Raw genomic sequence first — 26,692 nt, forward strand, 5'->3', positions numbered from 1 at the left:
ATATCAAATCCAAACTCTTCTTCTTCTTCTTCTCACCTGTGCAACCTCAGAATCTGCTTTAGAGGGCTGAGGAACCTTGTGGAGTAGATTTTGGGGTGCAGAAGGAGGGGAGGAAAAGGGGCTGTGCAGTTGGATTTGACTGGACTGGATTGGATACAACCAATGGATTCCAGGTCAGGAGGATGTAAGGAATTACAATATGCCATTCAGGCGTTCTGTTAAAGTTTGGGTGAATAATATGAGGAGGGTGAGGGTGTGCTACCCTCACCCACAATGTCCCCTCAACATTTCCACGTTTACAGGAACTCCTCCCCACAGTTGGGAACCCTACAAAGTCCTTTAATTGACAAAGGCAGACCAAACCTGGGAACTTTAGCATACAAGTATGTGCTGTGCCATAGAACCAGCAAATGTTCATAAACTGTGCTGAGCTGGGATTTATCCAAAATGTTCTCACAGTTTCTCTACCCTCCCAGATGAAATATTTAAGATATAATGGGATCCATTTCACCCTCCCAAAGACATATTCACCCTGTCTTGTTCATAGAGCATTCTATTTAAATTGCTAGCAAAATTAAGCCAGCACAAAAAGGAATAGATAGAATATCAGGAGGGAGGACACTGGAAATCATAATGCAGGTTTGTGTTTCCTACCAATGTTAGAAATTCCATTCTGATTTGTTGAAGGAAGGTCTCTTTCAAATCAGCAGGTGTCAGGCTTGCACAGTTAGTAACTCAAGCCAAATGCAGCCATGTATGGTGGCTCACCAGGGTCACAGCGAACCTCCTGTTCTGCTACCTGCCTACATAAGAAAAGATTAAGGGAAGATATGGTAGCAGTCTCTCCAGGAATGTGAAGGGATGTCAGGCAGAAGATGTTCTCATTGCCCCACTAGAACCAGTGGGTGGCAATTTGCAGGGAAACAACACTCTTGGCTGTTAGGAAAACCCTGCTAATTGTAAGAGTTGTGCAAACCATGCAAAAGGCTGCCCTTCACTAGATGTATTTAAGCAGGAGGTAGCCCACTGCCAGAGATGCACTGAAGGTTCTGCATTGAACAGGAGTTGCACCAAGTGACCTTCAAGGTCCCTTTCACATCTGTTGACTGCAAAACAGAGTAGACTGTCAAGGACCTGGTGGGCTAGGTTCAGCTTGGTCAGTCATGAGTTGTGCAGGTCTGATATAGTTGCATAACAGTTGCATAACAATTGTTGTTCAGCATCCTGTTTTAGACAGATGTTTGGGCAGACGCCTTGCTGAGAATCACAAGCATCAGAGCTTACTAGCCACCCCCTGCTGTACATCCTCTGCCTGGTGATGCCCCTGAACTCTGAGATTTTGTTATTTTTCATTCTGAAATAAGTAATCATACAACTCTGGAACTTGTCCAGTGCCTTCTGAAAAACATAGTGTTTGCCTAATATAGCCAATAGGAAATTGTTCTTTCTGGAGTAGTATCATGAAGGAAAGTAATGTTTAGCACTCTTGACTAAGGTTTCCATCCCACCTCAGCCATCCCATCCCACTGAGTTTCTTGGATAGAATTACCCACACAAATCATTTTATTTCTTCTAGAAAAGAAAAGGGCATCATTGCATTGTCTCAAGGGGTTAAATGTATAGGGATACAGTAATCTGTGATTAATTTGGTAGTATTTCTGGTGGCAAGACTATCATAAAAATTAAGAGATAGATGAAGCCCCCTTTAAAAAGAGATTGCATGCCTCCAGTGAAATATCTGATGCTTTCTTTCGCTTTATTCACTTTCTGTCATGATGAAATCAAGTTTCCTTTCAGATTCATTAATTCTTTGGAGCAGGATGTCAACATCACTCTTGGCAATGAGGATTTTGTCAGTATTAACAAAAGTTACGGTGTTTCAAGCTACAGGACCCTGGCAAGGGGAAGGTGAGATGCTGTCAACATTTCCATGCTCTGAGCTAGCACCCATTTCTCTTTGGGGCCTCTCTGTGATATCTCTGGGTCAGTTTACTAGAAATTTGGCTCTTTCTTGTTATTATAAGGTATGGTTCTGGTCTAGTTTCCCCATGTATATCTTCCAAATACCTTCCCATCCAAATAATCAGATGAAGAGAAGTGCACAGTGGGAATGTTCTGGGCTAGGCAGCTCAGTGGATAGCCTACGCTCCAAGAAGCAAACAAGAACAACAACAAAGCTCCACTGAGTTTAGGAATGAAGCTCACAGAGCTTTCTCAGCCTGAAATGACTACATGGAATATCCATAAGTGATCATGTAGATGTATGATGGGATTAAGCACTACCAGTCCAAGGCAGGCATCACAGTTTCCCACATAGTCCATAACAAGGAAATTCAGCATTGTTAGAACTGACAGTTCCGATCCTCACTTGACAGCAAGGAAGGACCATGTAGTACAGCTCATGCTCTGCAGGCAGAAAGTCCAAGGTTCAACTCCTGGCATTTGCAGTTTAGAAGTTCAGGTAACAGGTAATGTGAAGGACCTCTGACTGAAACCCTAGAAAGCCATTGCTAGTCAGAGTGAACAATACTGGGCCTGATAAACAAATGATGTGTATTAATCCTTCTAGTGCGGCTAGCAGGAGTCCTCCAAGCTCTCACACGGGTCTTTAACAGCTTTGCTCTCAGAGATCTTTTATCAGGAGGTTCCCAGGATTGAACCTGTGACCTTTTGCCTACAAGGCAGATGCTCTTTCACTAAGCTGTGGTCTCTTTTTAAGAAAGGCATGTTCATTTTGCATCTTCTCTTGCTCCTGAGTAAATTAGTATGTGTGAAAAAGATGAGTACAAAAAGTTATTCTTCTTCCCAGTCCTTATGGTTGGTAAGCCTTGCTGAAATTAGTAAAACCAAACCAGGCATCTGGCAAATCCGAATTACTTCTCTGCAATTTTGCCTACCTGCACACGCAGAACAGGGTCTAAGATGTATCTTCCTCTTCTTCTTCTTCTTCTTCTTCTTCTTCTTCTTCTTCTTCTTCGTCTTCTTTCCCCCTGTCTTTAAAGAAAACCAGAGCTGGAAAATAAAGCAATTTACTGTACAATGCAAAATAAATGCACAATTGTTTTTGATCAGTGCCCTTCTTCAGCTGTCCCTAAAACAATAGCTGTGAATATTAAAATGCTAATAACACACTGTACTGTACTTAACACAGAACCAGAAACGTGAGTTATACAATGCCCTCAATCAGCTTGAAGGATCTTGTTAATGGCTACACCCTGTGCTTTTCAGTCATGAGTGGCTAACCAGGAACTATTGTGTTCCCTCTTTGTCATATCAAGATACAACAATGTCAAATGCAGAATGGGAGCAGAAGAATTCATCCTGCACCTGGGCCTTCTTGATTTTGGAGCTGCATATACAGTTGTAATAACAAACGTAAGTTGCCCATTGACTCTTGCATGCCATTTCCAGCCAAAGTTCAGCCACGGAAGTTAAGGCTAAGCCACATACATGTCTCCCACATTGACCTCAGTGGGTGTCTGGCTGAAATTCTATGTGGATTTATTAGGGATGCGGGTGGTGCTGTGGTCTAAACCACTGAGCCTAGGGCTTGCCGATCGGAAGGTCGGTGGTTCAAATCCCCATGACGGAGTGAGCTCCCATTGTTCGGTCCCAGCTCCTGCCAACCGAGCAGTTCAAAACCACATCAAAGTGCAAATAGATAAATAGGTACCGCTCTGGCGGGAAGGTAAACGGCATTTCCATGCGCTGTTCTGGTTTTGCCAGAAGCAGCTTAGTCATGCTGGCCACATGACCCGAAAGCTGTCTGCGGACAAACGCCGGCTCCCTCAGTCAGTAAAGCGAGATGAGTGCCGCAACCCCAGAGTCGTTCGTGACTGGACTTAACTGTCAGGGGTCCTTTACCTTTACCTTTTTAATTCCTACTGAACAGAGTGAGATTTACTTCTGAGTAGACATGCATGGATTGCAGGTCTGGCATAGTCCTCGGCATGGTGCAGCAAATGCTGCTCACAGATGCCAATGGCAAAACTTTTCTTAAAAGGCCCTGTGCACATCAGGCAGCTGCAGCCTCTACTTAATTTCCTCAGACACCTCTGGATCATGACATAGGGCCCAGAGGCATTCTGGGAAAATTAAGATGGTGGCAGCTGCCTCAGTGCAGAATAATTTTCCTTTGTCTGCCTAGAAACAAGCCCCACTGAACACTTTGTTACTTCCTTCTGAATAAATATGCATAGAATTTGTGATAAACACACTGGTGAACTGATGGATGAATGAACAGACATATGAATGGATAGACACAGCCCAGCAGAAATTAAATTTTTGCTCTTAATTCTTGAGGGTCTGACATAGATTGTCCAGTTTTTTGTTTTTGTTTCATTACTGAATATTTAATACTTCACTATTTGTTATCTATAGCTCTATCAACTGTTTCTTGGGACACAATATGAGACTGGCCAATCAGGAGCAGGAATTTCCAATACTCATTTATTCACCCCATGTCCACAATGAAAATCAATCCAGCAAAATACAATTTGTATCCACTATTGTTCTTGCTTTCATTTCAAAAATGATTTATTGATTAACACCGCACACACACACACATGCATTTGCATTGGATTTTATTTGCATTGAAAATAATGGGGTGGAATAACATAGTGACAACATAACTTATACAACTTAATTATGTAAATTACGTTGGTTATGTAATTTTACTGCAGCAGAGAGTGAGACAAATGACAGTTTTTGACAGAAGTTGAACTGCAGCAGAATGGAAACAGTGCTGCGTGCAGTGAATACAGGGAGGAACAGAAAGCAATGCTTTCTTTCATCTCTACTGTGAACAAAAAAAGACAAGTAAAATTTATCACACATTCCAAGCAATGAAGAATACACATGTGTATTCATCATTTCTATTGTGTGAATCAGTCTTTATCTGCAAGTAGTTATGTTCTGGATTGGTAGAGTTGGTAGATGTGAAAGACCTGAAGTAAATGTAATTGTATTATACTGAGGAGTATGTATTGTGCATTTATGTACTGCAGTCAGAATAATGGGGGATCTAGATTTATAACAGTATGAACAATCAAGAGTTTAGCAGTATGCATCAGGATGGTAAAGAACTGCCACTGATAGCACTCAAGTCAATCTGGCCTGTTTTGAATTTTCTGCTGGCAGTATCTCTTCTCATTATATACCTATTCTTCTTATTATTGACCGAGTGACTGATCTTCTCCAATCTGGCTGTTGCAATTAACAGTATGCTTTGTTCAGCTTCCAGATCTATTATGCTTTGTGGCATATGCATAAAGAAACTAAATTATGCATATGGTGCTGCAATATGGCTGAACTGCAGTATGTAAATAGCTAGGATCATTATCTTCTATGCCCAATCTTTTGTCAACATCAAACTTCTTTTGAAGGTGTTTGTGACATTTCTCCATAGTCCAATGAGTAATGCACACAATTACTGCTCACCCCTTTTAGCCTTCTAAAACAGGCCTTCTTGTTGTCTTTCCCTTTATGGTGATTAAATGCATCTCATAAACAATTCCAGCACCTTCCCGGTAAAAGCAGAGTTTGCCAATGCTTTTAATGTGACTTTATTTCAGTCCACTGGCAGAGTTCACAGTTGTTTAGTGGGCCCAGGAGGAGAATGCTGCTTCAGTCTTCAAAAGAAAACCTTTCCTCTCCACACACACACACCAACATAGATTCTGCATTAACATCACCTAATCATCATGACTTGTTTTCCTCCTAACTTAGACTTCTACAAAATCCCTCCAAGCATGGAAGACAGAAGACATCTCAGCCAATAATGTCCATATTTCATGGCAGATTCCACAGTACCTGTTAATATCAGCTGGAGAAGTGATGTTTTCCATTACAGGCATTGCCTTCTCTTACTCCCAGGTAATGTATGTAGAGCACAAAGAAGAAAATCGGAAATCTGATGTGCTTAATGAGGAGAAGGGCAGGATAGAAAGCTGCACTGTGCCAGGTCTTCCAAAGGCTGAGAGAACAGAGAACAAGTTGCAAGTTTGGTGTAGACTTGCACCACAATCCTGACCAAATTTACTGTGAATTTACTTGCAAGTAAAGTGTGCCTTGGACTGCAGTCCTGATCTATTAATATGTACATCTCTCTATTCTCCATCTCCTTGTGTGGACATGATGACTGAATGCAGTGACCAGAAGATCTGGCACAATAAGAACATAAGATGTACCCTGCTGGATCAGTCCAAAGGTGCATCGAGTTCAGCATCCTGTTCTCACAATGGTCTGTGGGAAGCCCACAAGCATGAAATGAGCCTAATAGCCCTTTACAGATCATTATCCTCATCCACTGGTATAAAGGGGCACACTGCCTCCGAGACTGAAGGTAGTATATAGCCATTTTGACTATAGCCATATGAACTTGTCCCATATAACAGCCATCCAAGTTGGTTGCCATCACTACATCCCGTCATAACAAATTTCATAATTATACTATAAACTAGGTCAAATGGGTAGAAACTACAGCCCACACAAATACTATGGAAGCAATTACCCTCCTGTATTAAAGGTTCCAGGAGTAAATGGAAACATTTGCTTTGGCTAACACAATATAATACTGATGTTTTAAAATTTATTAGGTGATGGAGGAAAACTAGTATATAAAGTAATCATGAGTAATCCTTTTAAAACTTAAGGTCTAGAAACATATTAGATTTATAGCAATATGGGACAGAATATAATTGGGAGCAGTGTTAGCTTGAGTCATGTGCTCTCTCTCTCTCTCTCGTTTCTTTTGTATTGTGCTGACAGATTAGTTCTTATTTGTGTGCAATGAGGGGGGGCCATTGTTCAGTAGCAGAGCACATGCCTTGCATGCAGAAGGCCTCCTGGTTTGTCCAATTTTTTTTTTAAAGGATCAGATTGCTGGTGATAAGGGAAAATCCCTGCCTGACACCCTGGAGAGATTCTGTCAATCAGAGCAAAAACACTAAGATAAGCAAACCTGGTATAAGGCAGCTTCCTATGCTGCTTCCCTCAAACGTCCAAGAAAACCACAGGGCATTTCAACAGCCACATTGATTTCAAAGGCTATGTGGTATTTCTCCACTCTCCTATATTCCTGAAGTCTCTTCTTGGGGCCCCTGGGAAAAAACAAAGATAACCCACACATGACACAGGCAGGTAGGATGACACTTACATGAGAGCTGATGGAGGGCATAGGAAGTATGTGCTGGTTCTCAGACTCCCCTTGATATACCTCAGTGCCATTTTCTGCCATGCCTCAGGGTTGATTGATTTACACACACATAAATGCTCATCGCTCGATGGCCGCAGCATCAGATTGTGATGGTCAGATGTGAATGAGCCATTACATGTCAGACACCTCGGCAAAGACTTCCAGATCACTTCACATTACCTCAGAATGATATAGTGTTATTCAACTGAGTCAGTTCACACATCTGTCTGCAAGTCGCTGGGCCACTCAAAAGCATTTTGGTACCTAAGGTAAATGGTGTGCTGCCATCCCCACCCTCTACCATTACATGTACAGATAACTGGACTGGCATATCACCACCACCACCATCATCATCATCACCATCACCACCATCACCATTTATTATTAAGGGAATTTAACTTTAACTCTGGCAATGAGGCAGATGTCCTTCACTGCACATGAGGGCAGCAAACTAATTTAAGGGCTGAAGGTCAGGCCACATGGTGGACACAGCCCTGTCCTCCAATGCCTCACCACCATTCCCTTTCTGCATCTTCTGCTGGAAGCGGCCACTTCATTCTGCCTGATGGTAGAGGCCGGTCCTGGCGAGGCAACAGGTGTTGAACCAAGTAACTAAGGAATACATACTGATCTGTAACTGGCCCACAGAGCCATGAGGTGATTTGCTTACTCCATCACAAAACAGGAAAGTGGTTGAGTGCAGTCTGCAGCATAGTACTCAGTGAGGATGCTGAGGAAATTTCTCAGTGTTTGGGAATGGACTAATCTTCCTGGTTTTCTTCCTTTTTTTCCAGGCTCCTGCCAGCATGAAGTCAGTGCTGCAGGCTGGCTGGCTGTTAACCGTGGCCTTTGGAAATGCGATTGTGCTTGTTGTTGCCCAGGCTGCACCAATGGAACAGGTATGAGATAGAATACATTAACCATGGCACTAAGGCTGGAGTTGTGAGTAACACTCCACAGGACATTCTGATCTGCTTTCAGTACATTTGGCAGCCATTTTTCCAGAACAAGGGTGGGGAAATTAGTGGCTTTTCATATGTTGTTGGGACTCCAAATCCCATCATCCTCAGTCAACATGGCGAATTGGCAGGGATGATTGGAGTTCTCAGGTATGTTTTCTATGCTCAGGAGCAATCCCTGTCCTGTCCAGTAAAAATGATTAGGTAGGGGGTGATGGGAAAGGCATTTTCTTTGCATTAAGCCCTAGGGAGTTAAAGAAGAGAGTACAGGGTAAGATGGAAATGGCAGTCACTCACCTATTTATTTCCTAGACCTGGTTTTACTGGTGATTAACCCGGCAATCCCCAATATAGTCAGAAGTAATCTGCTTAACCACAGTTGCACGTGATTGTCCAGTTCACATATTACATTTGTTTACACCAGGGATGGGGATCTGTGTCCCTCCAAATGTCATTGGAATCCAGTTCCCATTTGGCCTAGCAACCACGGTGAACAATCAGGTATTATGGGAGTTGTATTCCAGCAGCATCTGGAGGGCCACAGGTTCCCCATCTGTGAAACATGAATGCATACCCAAAGATGCAGGACTTTCTTCACACAAAGAAAGACATCCTTCTGTTAAGGCAAGAATGCATGTTGTGTCGAAGAGGAACGTTCTAAAATGGACCATCCTTCCTATCACTTCAACTTCTGTAAAGGACACAGCATATTAGTATGCTGGACAACATTTTCTCTGTTAGTGTGGCACATATGTCAGTGAACACGAGAAGGTGTGGATTCAGGCATATCCAAAAGAATAGGCACAGCTAGTGCTCTTTTTTGTGATGGCACTCCCTGGTATGGATTACCCCTAACGGATGGTATTCACCAGTACAGAGTATTATCTCTTTTTTTCTTTTTGGGCTGCCATGATAGTCATTTTGTGCTGCAACCATGATGATCAAGATATGACTACTGGCAATACTTTTTTAAAAACCAAAAAAAGCACTGGGTACAACCAGTGGAAACCAAATCCTCCTTCCAAGTGCTAATTTAAAATGCTCAGAGAGACTTATAACCTAGATTGTTGCCGACAGTTTAATGTGTATGATTAGGACACTTGCCTACCAATGGCCCCAGTATATAGCCCAGAAGTAATGAATGCGGAAATAAGTAACTTGTACAAAGGGGAAGAGATACATCACAAAAAATAACTGATTAACCTACATAATGGAGAGAAAGGCCACTGAGCAAATGAGCAATTAACTAATAAAGCAATAGAGCTGACACAACAAGGAGAATAGAATGCAATTAGTGTGCCATCCAATTTAGTGTCCTCCCTCACAAATTAATAACATACACACACCAAAAAAAATTAATGCCAGGGCATTTAGCTCAGCACATGTGTTGTTCCATTCTGTACCAGTAACAATAGATGTATATTGCTGGAAAATATTCACAGGAAGGACATTGGGGGGAAATAAGAAAACTAATTAAACTATGTAGATTCATTTGACTCTACCTGTCAGCTCACATGATGCATGACCTTGCTTCTATATGACAATATCAAGTTCATGCACACTCAGGCTACAAACCATTCATTTAAAGCACCTGCCCCACCCCAGAAGTCCTGTGAATTGTAGTTCGCTCCTCACAGAGCTGTAATTCCCAGCACCCTTAAGAAACCACAGCTCCAAGGATCCTTTAGTGGTGTGTGTATGCTTTAAATGTGTGTATTTATTCTCATTTTCCAGCAAATGAGTGTCTTTTATTGCACAGAAGAACTCCTATGTGCAATTAAGTGTTTTTAAACTTTGGACATAATGGTGGGTTGGGGGAGGGGCTACTTAGTTGGTAATGTGTATTACTGCACTTACTGCAAAATATGCTGAGCCAGCTCTGCTGCATTTTGTGGCCATCCAGCTCATTCTGCTGAGTGGGAACCTGGACTTCTGCCCCTTATGGTACATCTGCAACTACAGCTGTTCATGTTATCTCAGTCCTCTCCCAAACACACATGCACACAGCGACATTTTGCTGTGGTCATGAGAACCGGTGAACTTATCGTAATTCCAGTAACTCCCCTCAGAGGCCAAAATGCCAAAATTCTGCCCTTTAGGATAGCATATCCCTGTTTTTAGCCTCCCTAAGTATTCCCCAAATAAAACACAATGTGGATTTTGAAAAATTGGGTTATCAAAATTGGGTTATCAAAATTGGGGGTTTTTCCCCATGCCACACATGCACTGAAAAGAGCAGGAGTTTAGCTATATGGTCTTCCGAAGGATTTCCATGCTCACATTCCTGAGCCATTTTGGAAACTGGAGCAAACTGGAGCTTTCCCCCAATGTAAGTATTCAGTGCAGGACCCCTAATCCAGATCAGTACTGCAATGGGGCCATGCACAAAGGGATGACACCATCCCTATCACCCATGTCACAGTCCTATTGAAGCTTGGTGTTTGGGGGAAGGAGGCACACCAGCTATTGGTTAAAGCAAAAAGATCAAATTGTGTCCTATAAATTGCATCTCGTTTGGCCCTGTCAGAGTGATTTGCAAAGTTCTGCTCCTCTGTCACTTCCAGGTGCCATATGCAGCTGGTAACTAGAAGTGAAATAGTTTGACTAAGCTTCTATACAGTTGGAAGAAGATGAATGTGTAAGTGTTGTTGGCAAATAAATATAAATTTTTTGTTTTTTCCAAAACCCTCTTCTTTCTCCAGTGGCTCGAGTTTGTCCTCTTTGCTGCACTGCTCTTTATCGTGTTTATTATTTTCTCCATCATGGGATATTTTTACACCAGCATGGACCCAGAAGAACTCCTTGCCAGAGAGGACCAACAAGGGACGTCAAACAGTAAAAATATGATTGGGCTTGTTACCAAGAAAGTAGAGCTATAAAGGCGGCTGTGGACACTGGCATGGGATTTTGTGGCCTTTCTCTTTTAACAAGATGTGGAGGAAATGGATTTATTTTTCATGATGGCATCTCACAAAATATATTATATTCAGGGGAAAGGGCGAAATAGGCTCTTTTAAAGTCGGCTGAATAAATGTGAACAAACTCCTTGGACATGAACCATTAAAAATAGATGCAAAGCTGTTTCAAATCTGCCCATTCCTTCCAGCCCCACCAAGCAGTTGGAGTAGTTATTCTCAAATGTACACAGTGTGGTGAGTGACCATCATCTCAAACAATAGGTCGTGTTTATTTGCAAAGTTCTCAAGAAATGAATGAGTGAAACAACCTGAAGAGCACACAAGTAATGCATAAAAAAATATTCAAGAAATGCATCAATGGATAAAATCTAAGGCGTGTGTGTGATCAAGTATGTTATAATTCACCCTTCCTGCTCAGTTCCATTTTTGTGCCAACATGCTATTACAGGCAGACAAAAGCAATAGGTCACAATCCAGAGCGGTTTATGAAGCTTGCTTACCTATGTATCCCTGACCGAACCCCACTCTACCTCCAAGAGCCCCTCTTTCAGCAGCTCTCCTCATGCAATCTTCAACCTGATCTTTAAAACAAAACAACTCCCCCAAAGTTCTTACACTAATGTGGGAGGTGTTGGCACTGCTGTTTCTGTTGGGACCTGGAATGGTTTTCAACTAAGTTTTACTCAGTGTGTAGTCGCACTGAAATTAATGTGCATAACTAAGTTAGGTTCATTATTTGCAGTAGGTCTACTCTGAGTACAACATAGTAGAACATCACCCCAAAAATGTGGGAACTGGCATTAAGGGGAAGTTGTTTTTCTCCACCTAATATGAGCTACCAAGCAGGATGTTAAACTGAGTCTCACCATTTCCAATGAAAATCAGCTCATACACCTCAGCTGTGCTTTTTTTTTTTTTGGAAAAAAAGGTGCCATTACTCTCAACGAAGATGTTACAGTATGTGCCACACTTTTAACATCTGGAGAAAAATGGTGCTGGTACATCATACCCTTGAGCAGCCCCAGAAAAAAGCGCTACACCTCAGTGTTGGTGTTAGTGCTGTTAAAACAAATCTGGTTCCTAATCACAATATTAACGTAATGTTTGGTTTGTTTCATAATCCAACATTTTGCAAAGCTGTGTTTCTTCGAATTATCCACTCATGGAGCATATGCCTGTAAGACTTTCCAGATAGTCTAAGACTGTGGATTGAGATATTTGTATGCTCTGCTCACTAAGCTCTAGTGACTTGGCCAGAAGAGTGCTTTGATTTTGTATGTTTTACTGTACATGGATCAACTGATCATAGATTGTTGCTTAAGAATATCGCTATTCAAGTAATAAGCTCTTTAAAATGTGACAATTTTTCTGAGCAGAAAAGATTTCCACATGCAAGCCGTGTGTAACTTTTTATATCCATCTGTTGCCTTTATTACAGCAAATTGTCACTCACAGAGTGACTCTTGGACTAGAGAGACCTGAATTCAGATCCCTAGTGAGTCAGTATATTGGCTAGATTTGGGTCAGACACAAACTCTCAGTCTATCCCACCTCACTGGGTTGCTGTAATAAGCCCCAAGTAAGCTGTCTTATGAGACACGGCACGAAACAAATAACAAATAATGCTATGAAGATCCATCAACACAAATATATGGATCGTAGTGGTTATGTGGAAATTGAGTAATAGTGATTGCTTTCAGTAGAAACACTTGCATAGCCTCTCCAGAATTCCACTTCTGCTCTGATGTATGCACAAAGCTTTTGCATTTGCAAGCTTCCCCATTCACTTCACTGAAGGAACATGATCAGTGTGCACAACAGATCTAAATTGAGAAGTTATTGAGGATGAAAGTATCTGGAGGATGCATCTCTAACAAGCTTCAAAACCCATAAACAATTGCTGGATCAGGATGTGTTAAAAGTTGGGGCACAAGAGCACCAAGGTTTACATTATTGTGCAAAAAAAAAAAGAAAAAAATATGCATCTTCTTATCTCTTACCGTTCTTCAGGCTCAGAGGAAGGCAGATAAGAGCATAAATGATGCTTTTGGCTCTTGTAAGAGAATTAATCAGAGATGCATCTATTTCTTTGCAATGTCAAGAAGTGCAACTTCCAGGAGGCCTGTAATATAATTGTCCAATTTCTCAGCTTGTACAAGCATGAGATATTTTGCTGCTTGAAAGTTATAGCCTCATAATTATTGGTCCAGTTCTTATGCCTATCCTAGATGGATAGGAATTGCTCTCTCCCTGCTACCTTTTGAAAAATACTGGTGGCAGGTAGGGCTCTACTGGCTTCTCTTTACTTGCTAACCCCATCACTCCTCCCCCCACATTAACCACCCAGTGCTTCCCCTTCCTACCCCATGCAACTACTAAACACCCTTTCACCTTCCCAATATATTTTAAGCTACTTTCTATTCTACAGCACCACCATTTACACCTTCACCCTTGTATCCATGCCTACCTTTCTCCCTCCTTTTGTGCAACACCCACTTACAGACAGACCACCCCCATGGAAACCCCCTGCATCTTCCTCTTCCCATGCACTGCAACTACTCAGCACCCTTTTCATCTCCTACTCAACTATGAAACCACCATTCCCTCCTATTCAGCACTCCCTTTTGTACCCTTGCTTTCATCTTCACCCTTATTTCCATGCTTCCTACTCCCTCTTTTTTGCAATTCTAATTTTCACCATCAGCCCTTTTCCCTGCCTCCTCCTTCCTTTTTTCAACTCTCCCTTGCATCCAGACCAGTCCCATCTCCATGCCACTGCCTCTATCCTATTCTTCAGCCCCCTTTTCACACACACCACATGATGATGTATGTGACTGTATCTTTGAGATGAATAGAATCTTAAGAGAAGGAGTCAGTTTGTTCAGCTAGAGCTTAAGTTCAACTGATGGAAGTTCTTAGCTCTATTTTTCTAGAAATAGAGGTGTTGGAACTCACCATGAACACCTCCTTTTTTCCCTTATAAAGGCAATGGCACCCACCAGAGAGGTGCCGGAACTCAGTTCTGATGAGTTTCGGCTCAAACAAACAAGCAAACAAACAAACAAACAACCATTCTCTTTAAGGTCCATTCAGAGCTGCTGCTTCTTTAAATGGCAATCCACTTAAAGCCTGAGTTGATGTTTGCTCTGACTGTGCGATAAAGAGTGGGTTTTCATGGGGAAAACTCTGAGGGGGCCCCCCAAATGCTCAAAGGGCTTTTAAACGTGGGCCTATGGTGGTTTCCTGTTTGCAGAATGTTCTCCCCAGGCAGACTCACCGGGTGCCTTCATGACATATCCTTAGGCACCAGGCGAAAACATTTCTCTAGGACTAGGCCTTTGTTGGTCTGCTTTTGTTCTATTATGTATTTGGGGTTCTCATTTTATGGTTTTGTGTTGTGAACTGCCCTGTGATCTTCAGATGAAGAATGGTATGCAAATTTTAACAACAAGAACAACAACAACAACAGAATGGGCTTCCCCAGGGAATGCGGTGGGACAAACAGAAAACCATGCCTAGAAAGCAACAACCACCCTCTGCTTTCTAGGCACAGGACAAATGGAAGTGTGGACAAGTCCTCCCTTCCTTCATGTGTATAAAACAGAGATATTCAACCAAGAATTAAGAGGAAAACTCCCTCACAACTATATAGCCAATAAACATACATGCTATCTCACTGAAGGATCATTCCACTCCACCTGTTTGCTTGCATCCCCCTCTTGCCAAGTTGACTTTTAACACCAATGGAATTAGCCCATAAATTGCACACTGAAAACTACACATGCTGAGATTTCCTTTTCAACATGACTATTAAATGTTCAGGAGCCCTGTGCTCTTGTTTGCTTCTGGCTACCCACAAGTGAAGTTTCACTTGTTTTCCATTTTCTCTGTTTATGCCCATTATGTTTGGGGATTACTGGAGCACATTCTTTGCTCTTCAAGAAATTTGTTTGCTTTTCCTAATTCTGTTTTATGACACATTGCAAATTAGCTCTGCAACAGCTGAACTGCACGAGTGTGATGCTTCCATGAGCTGCTTCCAAATTGAAGCACACATAGAAAATAGGCCTCTTACCCACTCATCCCAAATCCCATGCCTGAAGGAACAGATGAATTCCAGCACTGGTTAGCACTAGCAGACATGATTTTAAATTACTGGAGCATTTAAATTTTTATAAGCCTTCAATTTGGGTACTTGGCTTTTGGAACACACATGGCACCTGATGAATGAAAATTATTGGGAACTTTTATTTTGTTGTAAAATAAAAGGTTTATCTGCAGAAGGCAATGCCACTGCCCAATGAGATATTCTTTAAAATCACATAATTTCCAAAAGCTCTTCCTTTGCTAAAAGCAACAACAACAATCAAATTACAAGGGGGGGGGACAGAGGGAGCCAGAATCAGTCAGGGAGCACAGATTGTCGCGCACGCAGAGCTTTAATTAAAGGAATCCAGTTCCAATATAATAAAAGAGCCATTTTACATGCAACATGACTCTTTATTTTCCATTCATATTGCCAAATATACCCCCTGTCTCAGATTTTGCCAATAGATATCTGCAAAGAGTGGTAGAAGAGACAATAAGAGGTTTAAAAACAACAACTCAACATCTTGTCCTGCTCATTGATGAGATTCAAAACCCTTAAAAAGCCCAGTTTCACAATGCAGCGTGATCACTGCCACAAATCGCTGTATGTTCCCTGTTTCATAGTCATCAGGGTTAGTTATACAGAAGTGAGGAACCTGTGGCCTTCTGAATGTTCCTGGACTCCAATTCCCATCAGCTCCAACCAGCATGGTCAGTTCGTGGTCAGGGATGATGGGAGTCCAGCAACGTCTGTAAGGTCAGAGGTCGTCCACCACCCCGCCTTCAAAAATGTCAAAGATCTGGATTTGAGATCCTGCAAGACCTGTTAGCATTAGAGCATTAGTGGAATTCAGTGTCGTTCAGTGGTGAGCATCCCAACAACACAAGCATTGCAATTTGCCAGACAGAACAACACCTTTTCTCCCTCCATTCACCGTTCTGGGGGTTCTCCCGACCTCCCCTCCCCCAGAGCCAATTTCAGGGTGCCAGGAGACACGGAGAGAGGAAAGGGACAGTTCCATTTTGCAAGCAGAAGCCCTCATATGCAGGGCTCACACTGACCAGACTCCTTAGGCAAATCCCACCCTTGGTCTCCCCAGGGGACTTCAAATCAGAATTGCTGTGGCTTCTACTCTTCCCTTTCCATCCAGTAAATATAAGCAGACTCTGCCTGCAAATAAACACCTGCAGCTTACAGATCCTTTCCCCACATTCACTCATTGATTAAAGCCTCAGTAGGAGTGGGGAAGAAATCTGATTCAGTTTACATTTATTCCACACAATATTTATTTATTTTTCAATACTTCCCACCCACCTTTCATCAAAGAATTATCCCAGGGAGGGGTATAGCAAAATGAAATGCTGAACTTCAAACCATTAATACATCAAATTCCAAACCATTGTATATATCAGCAGGGATTTAAAAAACCCACAGTAAATAACTTCAAAAGAATAGACAGGCTTCATTCTTAAAATAAATAAAAAGATTTCATTGATTTTCATTTTTCACATCACACATAAAACAACCTAACTCAAAACACATCAGCCACATTGCTTAAAAATAGCAAATCAAATTATTACAGTTCGCTCCAAAAAATCTTTCCACATATTTCCATGAGATCTCGGGGGGTTATAAACAAAATCTTTTGGACATATATAGTCCCAAAATGATTGCCACACATTATGGAAAAGATTGGGGTGGGGGTTAGAATTCCCTTTGGTCACATAAATCTGGCACATCAGCTTTACAGCCAGGGCTATTGTCTATGCTTTGAGTACCAAGCTTCAGTGTTCATGCCCAAGGCAGCGTGCCATCACACGGCTATTTCCATACATGCCACCCCAAGGAAGAGTGTTAAAAGTTCTTTATGCACAATTGTTATTCCAAGTAAAGCAAGTTGAAAGGAAGGCTGTATGTCTGTTTGAAAGGTTTCATTCTTCAAAATAAATGTGCTGCTAACATTCCATGAATACCTGAGTAAACAGGTGAGTTTTAATCTGACACTAAAAATTAAAAAGTCAGCACCAGCCATACTTCAGAGAGGTGACACATTCCATAATAGGGGCACTGCCACAGAGAAGGTCTTTTTTTACACATCACATAGTAGTTCCATCTTTGTTTCTAGTCAGTCTGCCTTTTAAAAGCAACTTTGCTAGTGATCAGGTGTGCAGAAATGAAAAGTTTTCCATTGAATGCTGCTCTTTAAAGGTGCAGAAATAAGTTGGAAGTGTTGGGGGGGCATGTTTTTTAGCATTTCTGTGCTGTCCGGAAAGAGTATAGTTCAAATGACAAAGGTATCATTTAGATCACAAAAGAAAGAAGCTGAAAACCACTAAATACACCTCCATTTTTGGAAGAGCAGCTGGACCTGGAAAATGGAGGTATACCAGTTGTTAGCAGGTCAAATTCACTGTGGCGCATTAAACTGAGAGAAAATGAGATTGTAAAGCTGAGAATATAATTAAATACTGGAAGACTTTAGATATTACCAACACACACACACAACCCTCTCTCTGCCATACATGAGAATTCTAAGCAATTTGGCAAGAAAGATTTCCATGCAGCAGCAAGCGATGGATTTGCACTGACCTCTTTGTAAAACAGGTGCTGCAGGAGCCAGCTTGTTGTCCGTCCGTCACTCCCTACATTCCACTCCCTACATTCACATCAGAAGCCATCATGATGTCAGCTGAGCAGATACCAGAGGAGTTTTCTGGGTTCCTGCCTTGTTTGCAGATTCTATTTACATGCACACTTACCCTCTTGGTTTACCATAATTCATTGGTAGAAAATGTGCCCATTTCTCCTTAAAATATGCATTTTTGTAAACATGGGTTGGTTGGTTGGTTGGTTGGTTGGTTGGTTGGTTGGTTGGTTGCTTGGTTGCTTGGTTGGAGAATTAAATCATGAAATTTAGATGAGTATGAATTTTGAAGGATGGCTGTGTTTCAGTACTCATGCTGTTTCAGAACGTGCAGATCTGATAAATTTGGCTTGAAATGCAAACTGATTTGAATTTTTCCCTGTTCTTAATTTTTATTGCCCTATTTCTGGGTCAGTTTCAGGGCACAGGGTTCCACTGCTAGGGTGGCTCATGAAGTCCCTGTGACTAGATACACATAAAAATGTATCACCTTAAGAAATATTTGCCAGGGCTCACAACTATCAGTTTGGAACCATGCGCTAGTACAGCTGTTTGCATCATGCCTATCCTTATGTTCAGTTCATCAAATCCTTCTTCATTCCTCCTTTGCAATATAAAGAACACACGGCATCCTGTTATAGATGGGTAGCCGTGTTGGTCTGCCATAGTCAAAATAAAAAAATTTCTTCCTGTAGCACCTTAAAGACCAACTAAGTTAGTTCTTGGTATAAGCTTTCGTGTGCATGCACACTTCTTCAGATACACGGCATCCTGTCAGTGTCTCTGGTACAGTCGCATTAGGTGTACTGTATTGCATTTCCTCTAATACAACTGGTGGAACGCGACCACCACATAGAAGCACTTAGAATCACAGTTTTGCTGGTTGAGTATTCATGTTACACAAAAATTTGTATTGTAGATTTGCTAATCTCACCTGTCTGTTACCAATGGTGACATTGCCCCCCATGTTTATTTCATTTCTCCACTCTCCTCGGTTGTTCCGGGCTCCTCCTGCAGTTTCTCCCAGATAAAGCTGTCAATGGGCTGACACCTCCATCTTCTCCGTCATGGTTTTCCATTATGGCTCCCTCGAGTTCTGTCGAACTACATTCATGGTGCTTTAAACAGGATAAGCTGAGTAAATCATTAAAAGCCTTGCTGCTCCGCAAAGACACCCTTTTCATCGAATAGCAAGATTAAATTAGTTTCCCCTGATAAATTGATTTGATGAGCCAATTTGGCTGGTACATAAGGTATTTATACAATTCCAAAGAGATTGGGATTAAAAAAAAAGAAAACCCCCACTGAGTTAAACTTCTGCAATCCATGCATTAGCTTTTATTAACCCCCCCCCCTTTTCCCTAACCATGCAAGTAAGATTTTGCTTAGGGTCAAATTTAACATGGCATTAAATGGATGACTATGCATAATGTGCATTGTCCTGTTCTCCTCATCCACCCCATCACACACACACACCAATAACAGCTGCAAAGAGAAAGGGGGAATCAAGACTGAGATTACAAACAAAGAAAAGAAAAGTGTTTGGGAGTACAGAACAGATCTGCTGCCCCTGTGGGTCCTGCTGCTTGAGGCAGTCACCTCACCTTGCCTCATGGGTGGGCTAGTGCTGGATGAAGCACACTTGTTAATCCCCTGCAGCAGCATCTGCCACCTGGCTCCTTTGTCTCTCTGCCTAAAGGGGAACCAAGAGTCCAAACAGCACACAAATAAGAAGTGATGGCGATGCTGTTGGGCTGCACAGCCAGCCTTGCAAGAACATCCTCATTATGACAAGGCTATATGTCTGCCATTGCTTTTGAGGAACATCTGCCCCTCATTTTAATTACAGCACTTAGAATCCAACATAGTGGCTTGAGTACAAATTGATCTTGTTTTTCAGCCAGGAAGTTTGTTTTTCCGCTCTTTATGATAATAAATGTGCCACTGGTAATGGCAAGGGGGCCGTATAGTGGCTCATTGTGTTGTGTGTGCACTGAGCCTACTACTTCGGGGCAGGCTTTTCTTATTATGCGTTATTGATGTGACAGTTTGCAAACATTGTACAAAATGAATTAACGGGCTCGCCTTTTCTTCTCCCTGAGTTTGGGATTTTAATCTTATTGACGGCTACAGCTGCAATTAGCAATGATCTCACTTAAAATGTCATTTTGTCATAGGCAGTCAAGTCCTGTGTGTCTAGTTGCAAAGTGACACTCTGTGGACAGGCGATGGAAATAAAATGTGACATTCTGTGGACACCCAACACCTCCCCAGGACATAGCCAAGATATCACGTCCATCTTTTAAAAAATCTCCAATTCCCTTTCTGAGCTGCTATTTCTTTGGAAAAGCTGGCTTCTTTGAGAGCTACAGAGTCGAGAGGGGTAAATGCAGAACTCAACTCAATCAGTTATGCAGTTCACTCTTTGGCCTTGTGCCTTGGGCAAAGTATTATCTCTTAACCTTTTTCACAGAGCTATTGCAAGGCTAAACAAAGAAGATTAAAAAAAAATTCAATGAAGAGTGCAACACAAATGATAAATAATTTTTAAAAGGCATAGTTTAGGTAGAGGGCTCCACTCAGAGCCTCAGGGAACATTTACTAGGTAATGCCTAGCCCAAATATACAAACATGCTCAAGTTAAGGAAGAAATCTTGGTTTTGGAACATGGCAATCTTTCCTTATACCAGGTCTAAATTATTTGTGCATCGAGTGCAGTAGTGTCTAATGATTAGCAGTGATTTTCTAAAGACCCAGGCAGTGATCTTTCCCATTAAGTGCAGATTGAACCTTTTAACCAGAGCTGCCATGGATTTAACATTACATCTTCTACACAGAAAACATGCACTATGTGTGCACTGAGCTATGGTTTTGCACACAGCAGAGTCATGAAATTCCAGAGGATCTCCAAAACCAAAGAGTAATCCTTTCTATTAAAAATGGCCAGCATCTATTATTTCCCCCTTCTGATGAAAATAATGTTCAATCCACTGATATGACTGTTACTTAAAAGGAGGGGGCAGCTGTGAAGGTGGATGGAGGAAGAATAGGTATGGAGCACCACTGAAAAACTTTATGACATTCGCTCACATTCACCAGTTCAGACATTTTGATTCAGAACACCAACAGAATGATTCAAACACTATATTGTGGGGCAGCAGCAATGTTGCATACAGGTGAGTGTGCGATTTGCCCAATCTGCATGTTTCTTCTGCGTCTGTCTACTGCTCCCACTGCATCATGTGTGAGATTTGAAGATGTCATCTGCAAAAATCTAGGCTTCCATGCTCCTAAGCTATAGCCTTTGCCTTGGAAGTGTAAACTTCTTGTTACAAGCCTAAATGTCTGTGTGGGGCCTTAGAGGTCCAGTATAAATGTTTTATATGCCTGTTGTCTTTGTCCATGGAGTTTTCTTGGCAGGGATACTGGAGTGGCTTGCCGGTTCCTGCTCCAGGTGGATCGCGTTTGGTCAAAACTCTCCACTATGACCTGTCCGTCTTGGGTGGCCCTGCATGGCATAGCTCATAACTTTTCTGAGTTATTCAAGCCCCTTCACCACGATAAGGCAGTGATCCATGAAGGATTGCCGGAAGAAATATCAACCTCAGATATGCAGTTGACACAACCTTGATGGCAGAAAGTGAGGAGGAATTAAAGAACCTTTTAATGAGGGTGAAAGAGGAGAGCACAAAATATGGTCTGAAGCTCAGCATCAAAAAAATTAAGATCATGGCCACTGGTCCCATCACCTCCTGGCAAATAAAAGGGGAAGAAATGGAGGCAGTGAGAGATTTTACTTTCTTGGGCTCCATGATCACTGCAGATGGTGACAGCAGTCATGAAATTAAAAGACGCCTGCTTCTTGGGAGAAAAGCAATGACAAACCTAGACAGAATCTTAAAAAGCAGAGGCATCACCTTGCAGATAAAGGTCCATACAGTTAAAGCTATGGTTTTCCTAGTAGTGATGTATGGAAGTGAGAGCTGGACCATAAGGAAGGCTGATCGCCGAAGAATTGATACTTTTGAATTATGGTGCTGGAGGAGACTCTTGAGAGTCCCACGGGCTGCAAGAAGATCAGACCTATCCATTCTTAAGGAAATTAGCCCTGAGTGCTCACTGGAAGGACAGATCCTGAAGCTGAGACTCCAATACTTTGGCCACCTCATGAGAAGAGAAGACTCCCTGGAAAAGATGGGAAAGATGGAGGGCACAAGGAGAAGGGGGCGACAGAGGACGAGATGGTTGGATAGTGTTCTCGAAGCTACCAGCATGAGTTTGACCAAACTGCGGGAGGCAGTGGAAGACAGGAGTGCCTGGTGTGCTCTGGTCTATGGGGTCACGAAGAGTCGGACACGACTAAACGACTAAACAGCAAAACAATAAATGTTTGGAACTTTCACAAAACACATACTGTATTCTACCCTAAGGGGACCTCCATTTTCTTTCAATGTCTTTGACCCATGAACATTGCTGCATATGCATTTCATATCCATACTGCAGGGATAGGGATCCTGAGGTCCTCCAGATATTGTTGGACTACAGTTTCTATCATCCCTGACCATTGACCATGCTGGACAGAGCTGACAGGAGTTGTATTCCAGCAACATCTAGAGGGCCAGAGATTCCCTATCCCTGCCTTACTGGGAAAATGGGCACAAAAAGTGGAAAACAATATTTGAGGATTGAAATTGCAGTCCCCAGCTAGATGCCCCAAGGGTAGTAGTAAGACAACCCAATTTACCTTTTGCATTTCACCAGCAGCAACCATTGTAGATTAGGAATCAAGCCAACCACAAGGAAGAAAACTATTAAAGCTGCTCTCTTATAATAATTAATTATGAAGATATCATCATTCATGTTTATAATCTATGAAATGTCCCAGAGTAATTGATTTTTGTAGTTCGATGAATTTTAATGGCAGGACTGCAAACAATGCTTGCAAAATAACTCACTTAGGGGGACAACTAGCAATGGCTCCAATCAGCCCAGGCTACTTTCAGCCTGAGAAAAAGGATAGCTGCCTCCTCCTAGGTCTGCAGAGGTCAGTCTTCAGTCATATATCAATTGACAACATGCTCCAGTTTCTACAAAGAGTGAGTATAAGGGCAGCCAGGCCATAGCTACTGACCAAGCGACTGTGGTGTGCTTCATGGGCACAGATAAACATTGTAAAAAGGCTAGTTTTACTGAAAATAGTATAGCAGAAATGCAGATTTATGCCTACAAGAAAACTCTCACGGCTGCCAGTCAGGTCAAGTGGGTCAGGAGACTTTCTGTGTAACAGCAAAACTCAGGTTGGAATATTTCTTATAGTTTGAAGACTAATGCAAAATATAGAATCAGGATTACTGGAGCAGACTTCTAAGCACTAGACTAGGTGTGTGGAACCTTTGGACCTTCAGGTGTTGCTGAACTATAACTCCCATCAGCCCTGATTATTGGATTCATGCTGGGGCTGATGGGAATTGTAGCTGAGCAGTATCTGGAGGACCAAAGGTGCCCCACAGCTGTGCTGGGCTGCTATGATGTTGTGCCTAAGGTTGCAAATATCATAGATGTGCATCTACCACCTTAATTATACAGCTTCTGGTTACGGAAGACACACGTATTTACCCTGACTTCTGACACTTGAGGTGTATATTTTCAGGAGCCAGCTTGTTACTGTTTTCAGTATTGTGTTTTAAGGTTGTAATCTGCCCTGGGATCTTAGGGTGAAGGGGAGGTCATTAAGAACAATAACAACAACCTGGGAGGAAGATTCCATTTGGCTAAGGTTTTTTGTCTAATTGCTTGCTTGCTTATGAGACAGTTGCTAGAAAGCAGGAGCAAAATTCTGACCCCACTTCCCTTCCCTCAGCAATGTCCCCCAACTTAGGTGTATAAACAGCCACTGAATTTGGCACTTTGCACACAGACTTGCTGCCTAAACCACTGATCTTCACTCCCTGCCTGTAATCAATGGATTGGCCCAACTCATGAGCCGAAGCTGCAGCTTAGAACTGGCTAGACTGCTCTGTGCCTTCCAGTGTCTCTATGTCAGGGCTCCCCCCCCACCAGGAACTTGGGGGAACTCAGTCCCGGCACCTCTCAGGTGGGCTCCATTACCATGATAAGAGAACAGGGGAGGCGTTCATGGTGAGTTCCGGCACCTCTTTTCCTAGAAAAACAGCACTGCTCTATGTTCACTTTCTAAAAAAACCAGGCCTCCCCCATTTGTGTCCTACGAAGCTAAATGTAACCCACTAGCCATGCCTTTGTGGCCTACCACAGTGCCTGGCTACCTGCTCCTTGTAACTTCTCACCGCTTGATGTGCACTTTGGTACCTCAACAAAAGCAATTTAGGTCCTTTAAACGAGGCACATGCATAATTTCCATAAACAACTTCTGCCAGTTTCTTTCTTTCTTTTTTTAAAAAAATAATATTTATTAAAGTTTTACAAACAATGAAGAGTTTCAAAGTTTAAACATAAAAAATAAAAACCAAGAATTACCCTAATAAAAGAAAAAAGAGCTACAAATATACAAAAACAAAACACGTGAAAAATGCAGAATAGAAAACAGTTAAAAAGAAGAAAAAAAGAATGAAAGAAAAAAGTCCATATTTTCATAACTTATACTTCATTTACTAGTTTCCTGACCCCCTCACACCTCCCTTTTTGTATTCCAGTTCAGATATTTTAATTCAGCAAGTTCTTACCCTCTGTCATTTGTCCTTACTCAACATCTTAACCTATTATAAATATATATTTTCCACCATTATCAATCCATAACTTCTGCCAGTTTCATGTGAGTGTGTGATTCACACATGTGAAAGGAGAGGAAAGGCATCTTCCCTTCTCCATCCACCCCCCTCACAACTGGCAACTAGGCCTCTGGGCAATTTCCTACCAGCCCAGTGGGCCTACATATATACCACTGTAGCTACATATATACCCACTGTACTGGGCCACAGGGCTGTCGATCTCAGCCTTGCATGTCATGTCATGGCCCCCTGCTTCACATCCGGAGGGTTTTTGCCTGGCTGGAATGTGTCCTCTGGTAATGCCTCTGGATAAATGGGGCAGAGGGGTGTGTGAGGGTGTGTAGAAACCAGCCTCTTGTACCACTGGTACAATGCGGGTGACAGTAGCAGAGCAGTGTGGTGATGTGGCAATTGGCAACTGTGGGCCTTGGCTCTCACCCATACTTCCCCCTGTGGCCCTGTTTCCTGACCTGTACCAGATTTTCCCTCACTCCATCAAATCACAAAATTGCAACCCCATTTGTGTGAGATCTCATTTCGGCTCTTCTTGTTGTCTCTGTTTTCCTCCCTGATGGATGTGGTGTCAGAAGGATGCTCTTTGTATCTAACCATGGAAAGAATCATCAGGGAAAACTGTAAGAAGCCATGTCTGTGTGAGAGAAATATTGATGAACAGGACGTTGTGGGGTGGAGTGCTAATTAAATAGAAGTTATGTCATCTGCTAGCTGTCAGGATCTAATTGAATTAGAATTGAGGAGGTGAGATTAAAAGGCAGATAATACGAAAGCAGCATGGCTTGGCCAGGTAAAGAGAGAGAGAGAGAGAGAGAGCTTACAAAATCCTATTTCTAAGTTCTTCTTTGGAATAGGAGAGTGAATGCCCTCTCACTTGACAGATTCAGTCTAAAAACCCTGTAAGATGTGCAGCAAGGGAAGAGGCTTGTGAAGGAAAACCAGGCCCCATAATAATTTGGCATGCTGATGCAAACTGACATAGGGATGGAGGAGAAATTCAATTCAGTTTGCATTTCAAGGTGAACCTAGCTAATCCGTACTTTCAGAAACAAAACACGGCCATCATTCCAAATTTGGAACACAGTTACCCAGCCAAGTAATGTGTGCAAAACTACATAACTTGATGTAAAGGGTGCATAAAAATGCATATATTTGTGAAAATGTTTGGTTTTGGTAAAAGGAAAATAGTAGTGGTATAATAAAAGGAAAAATTCCCTGGGTGCCTAGATCCAGGTTTGGGGCAAGTATTCTTTGGTGAGAGAGCCTTGGTAGAGATTTAAAATCACAAAAAAGCAGCAATATAAAGCATGGAAATGTTAGACTTTTAAAACATCCCCTTCTAAGTTGCTTTCAAAAATTCCCACTTCCCTTAGCATAGAACCATAAATAGTTTACTTACAAATTATTCACAGGTCATATTAATATGCTTTTCCATACAGCAGCAAAAAAAGACAAGCAGTTTAACTTAGTTTCAAAATGGTAAATGTTTCTAAATTAGATGGCTTGCTAAAGCCACACAGTCTAAGCTTGGAGCATCCAACTTAGACATCCTTACTGGTTCACATGGTGGAAAAACTTAGAACAAAGATTTGGTAACCATTTCTCCCAAGTGTAGATAGGTAGCCGTGTTGGTCTGCCATAGTCAAAATAAAAAAAATTCCTTCCAGTAGCACCTTAAAGACCAACTAAGTTAGTTCTTGGTATGAGCTTTCGTGTGCATGCACACTTCTTCAGATAGTGAGAGGGTGTGACCTAGCTAAGCCTAGCAGGGCATCTTACTATATGGTCTTAACCTCTTCATGCATGAATTAGAGTTAAGCATGTTGGCTATATGAGACTGGATATATATCCCACAAAAATAACATTTTTTAAAACTCATCAGATTAGGGAAGACTGCTTTTCAAAAATGTGTAGATTAGGCAAAACTGCATATAAGCATGTGTATATTAGGGAAAAAATCATGCTAAAATGCTGGTGAATTTCCATAAGGACTTTAAAACAAGCAAACAAACAGCCTCAAAGTGGAGAATTGAATTTAAAAATGAAAAAAAATGAGGAAACAGAGAGAAACTGGCAAGTACATTGTCAGAGCCAGCCCAAGGTGTTTTTGCTATCTGAGGCAAAT

The 26,692-nt window shown here is 41.9% G+C and overlaps 1 protein-coding gene and 1 long non-coding RNA gene across 5 annotated transcripts in view; one reads left to right on the forward strand and one right to left on the reverse strand.

Moving 5' to 3' along the window:
• SLC15A2 (solute carrier family 15 member 2) overlaps positions 1-11,242 on the forward strand; it is a 70,573-nt gene extending 59,331 nt beyond the window's left edge. For all 3 annotated transcript variants that reach the window (XM_082235400.1, XM_082235401.1, XM_082235399.1), the window contains 5 exons: positions 1,798-1,908; positions 3,279-3,375; positions 5,728-5,874; positions 7,990-8,094; positions 10,857-11,242. In XM_082235400.1, coding sequence (XP_082091526.1) covers positions 1,798-1,908; positions 3,279-3,375; positions 5,728-5,874; positions 7,990-8,094; positions 10,857-11,033 — 637 coding nt within the window. In that variant the 3' untranslated portion in view covers positions 11,034-11,242. The remainder of the gene's footprint in view (positions 1-1,797; positions 1,909-3,278; positions 3,376-5,727; positions 5,875-7,989; positions 8,095-10,856) is intronic.
• Positions 285-26,014, reverse strand: LOC309539557. Of its 2 annotated transcripts, XR_014222860.1 has the most exons (5): positions 24,748-26,014; positions 19,411-19,499; positions 18,741-18,924; positions 2,898-3,012; positions 285-803 (listed from the first exon to the last, which is right to left on the reverse strand). It is a non-coding gene; the product is annotated as an uncharacterized lncRNA (long non-coding RNA). The 2 variants fall into 2 exon arrangements; XR_014222861.1 differs by lacking the exon at positions 24,748-26,014 and having other exon boundaries at positions 19,411-20,057.
• Between the last annotated feature and the right edge of the window lie 678 nt (positions 26,015-26,692).

The sequence above is a fragment of the Podarcis vaucheri genome (assembly GCF_965113315.1).
Source record: "Podarcis vaucheri genome assembly, chromosome: 1".
NCBI lineage: Eukaryota > Metazoa > Chordata > Lepidosauria > Squamata > Lacertidae > Podarcis > Podarcis vaucheri.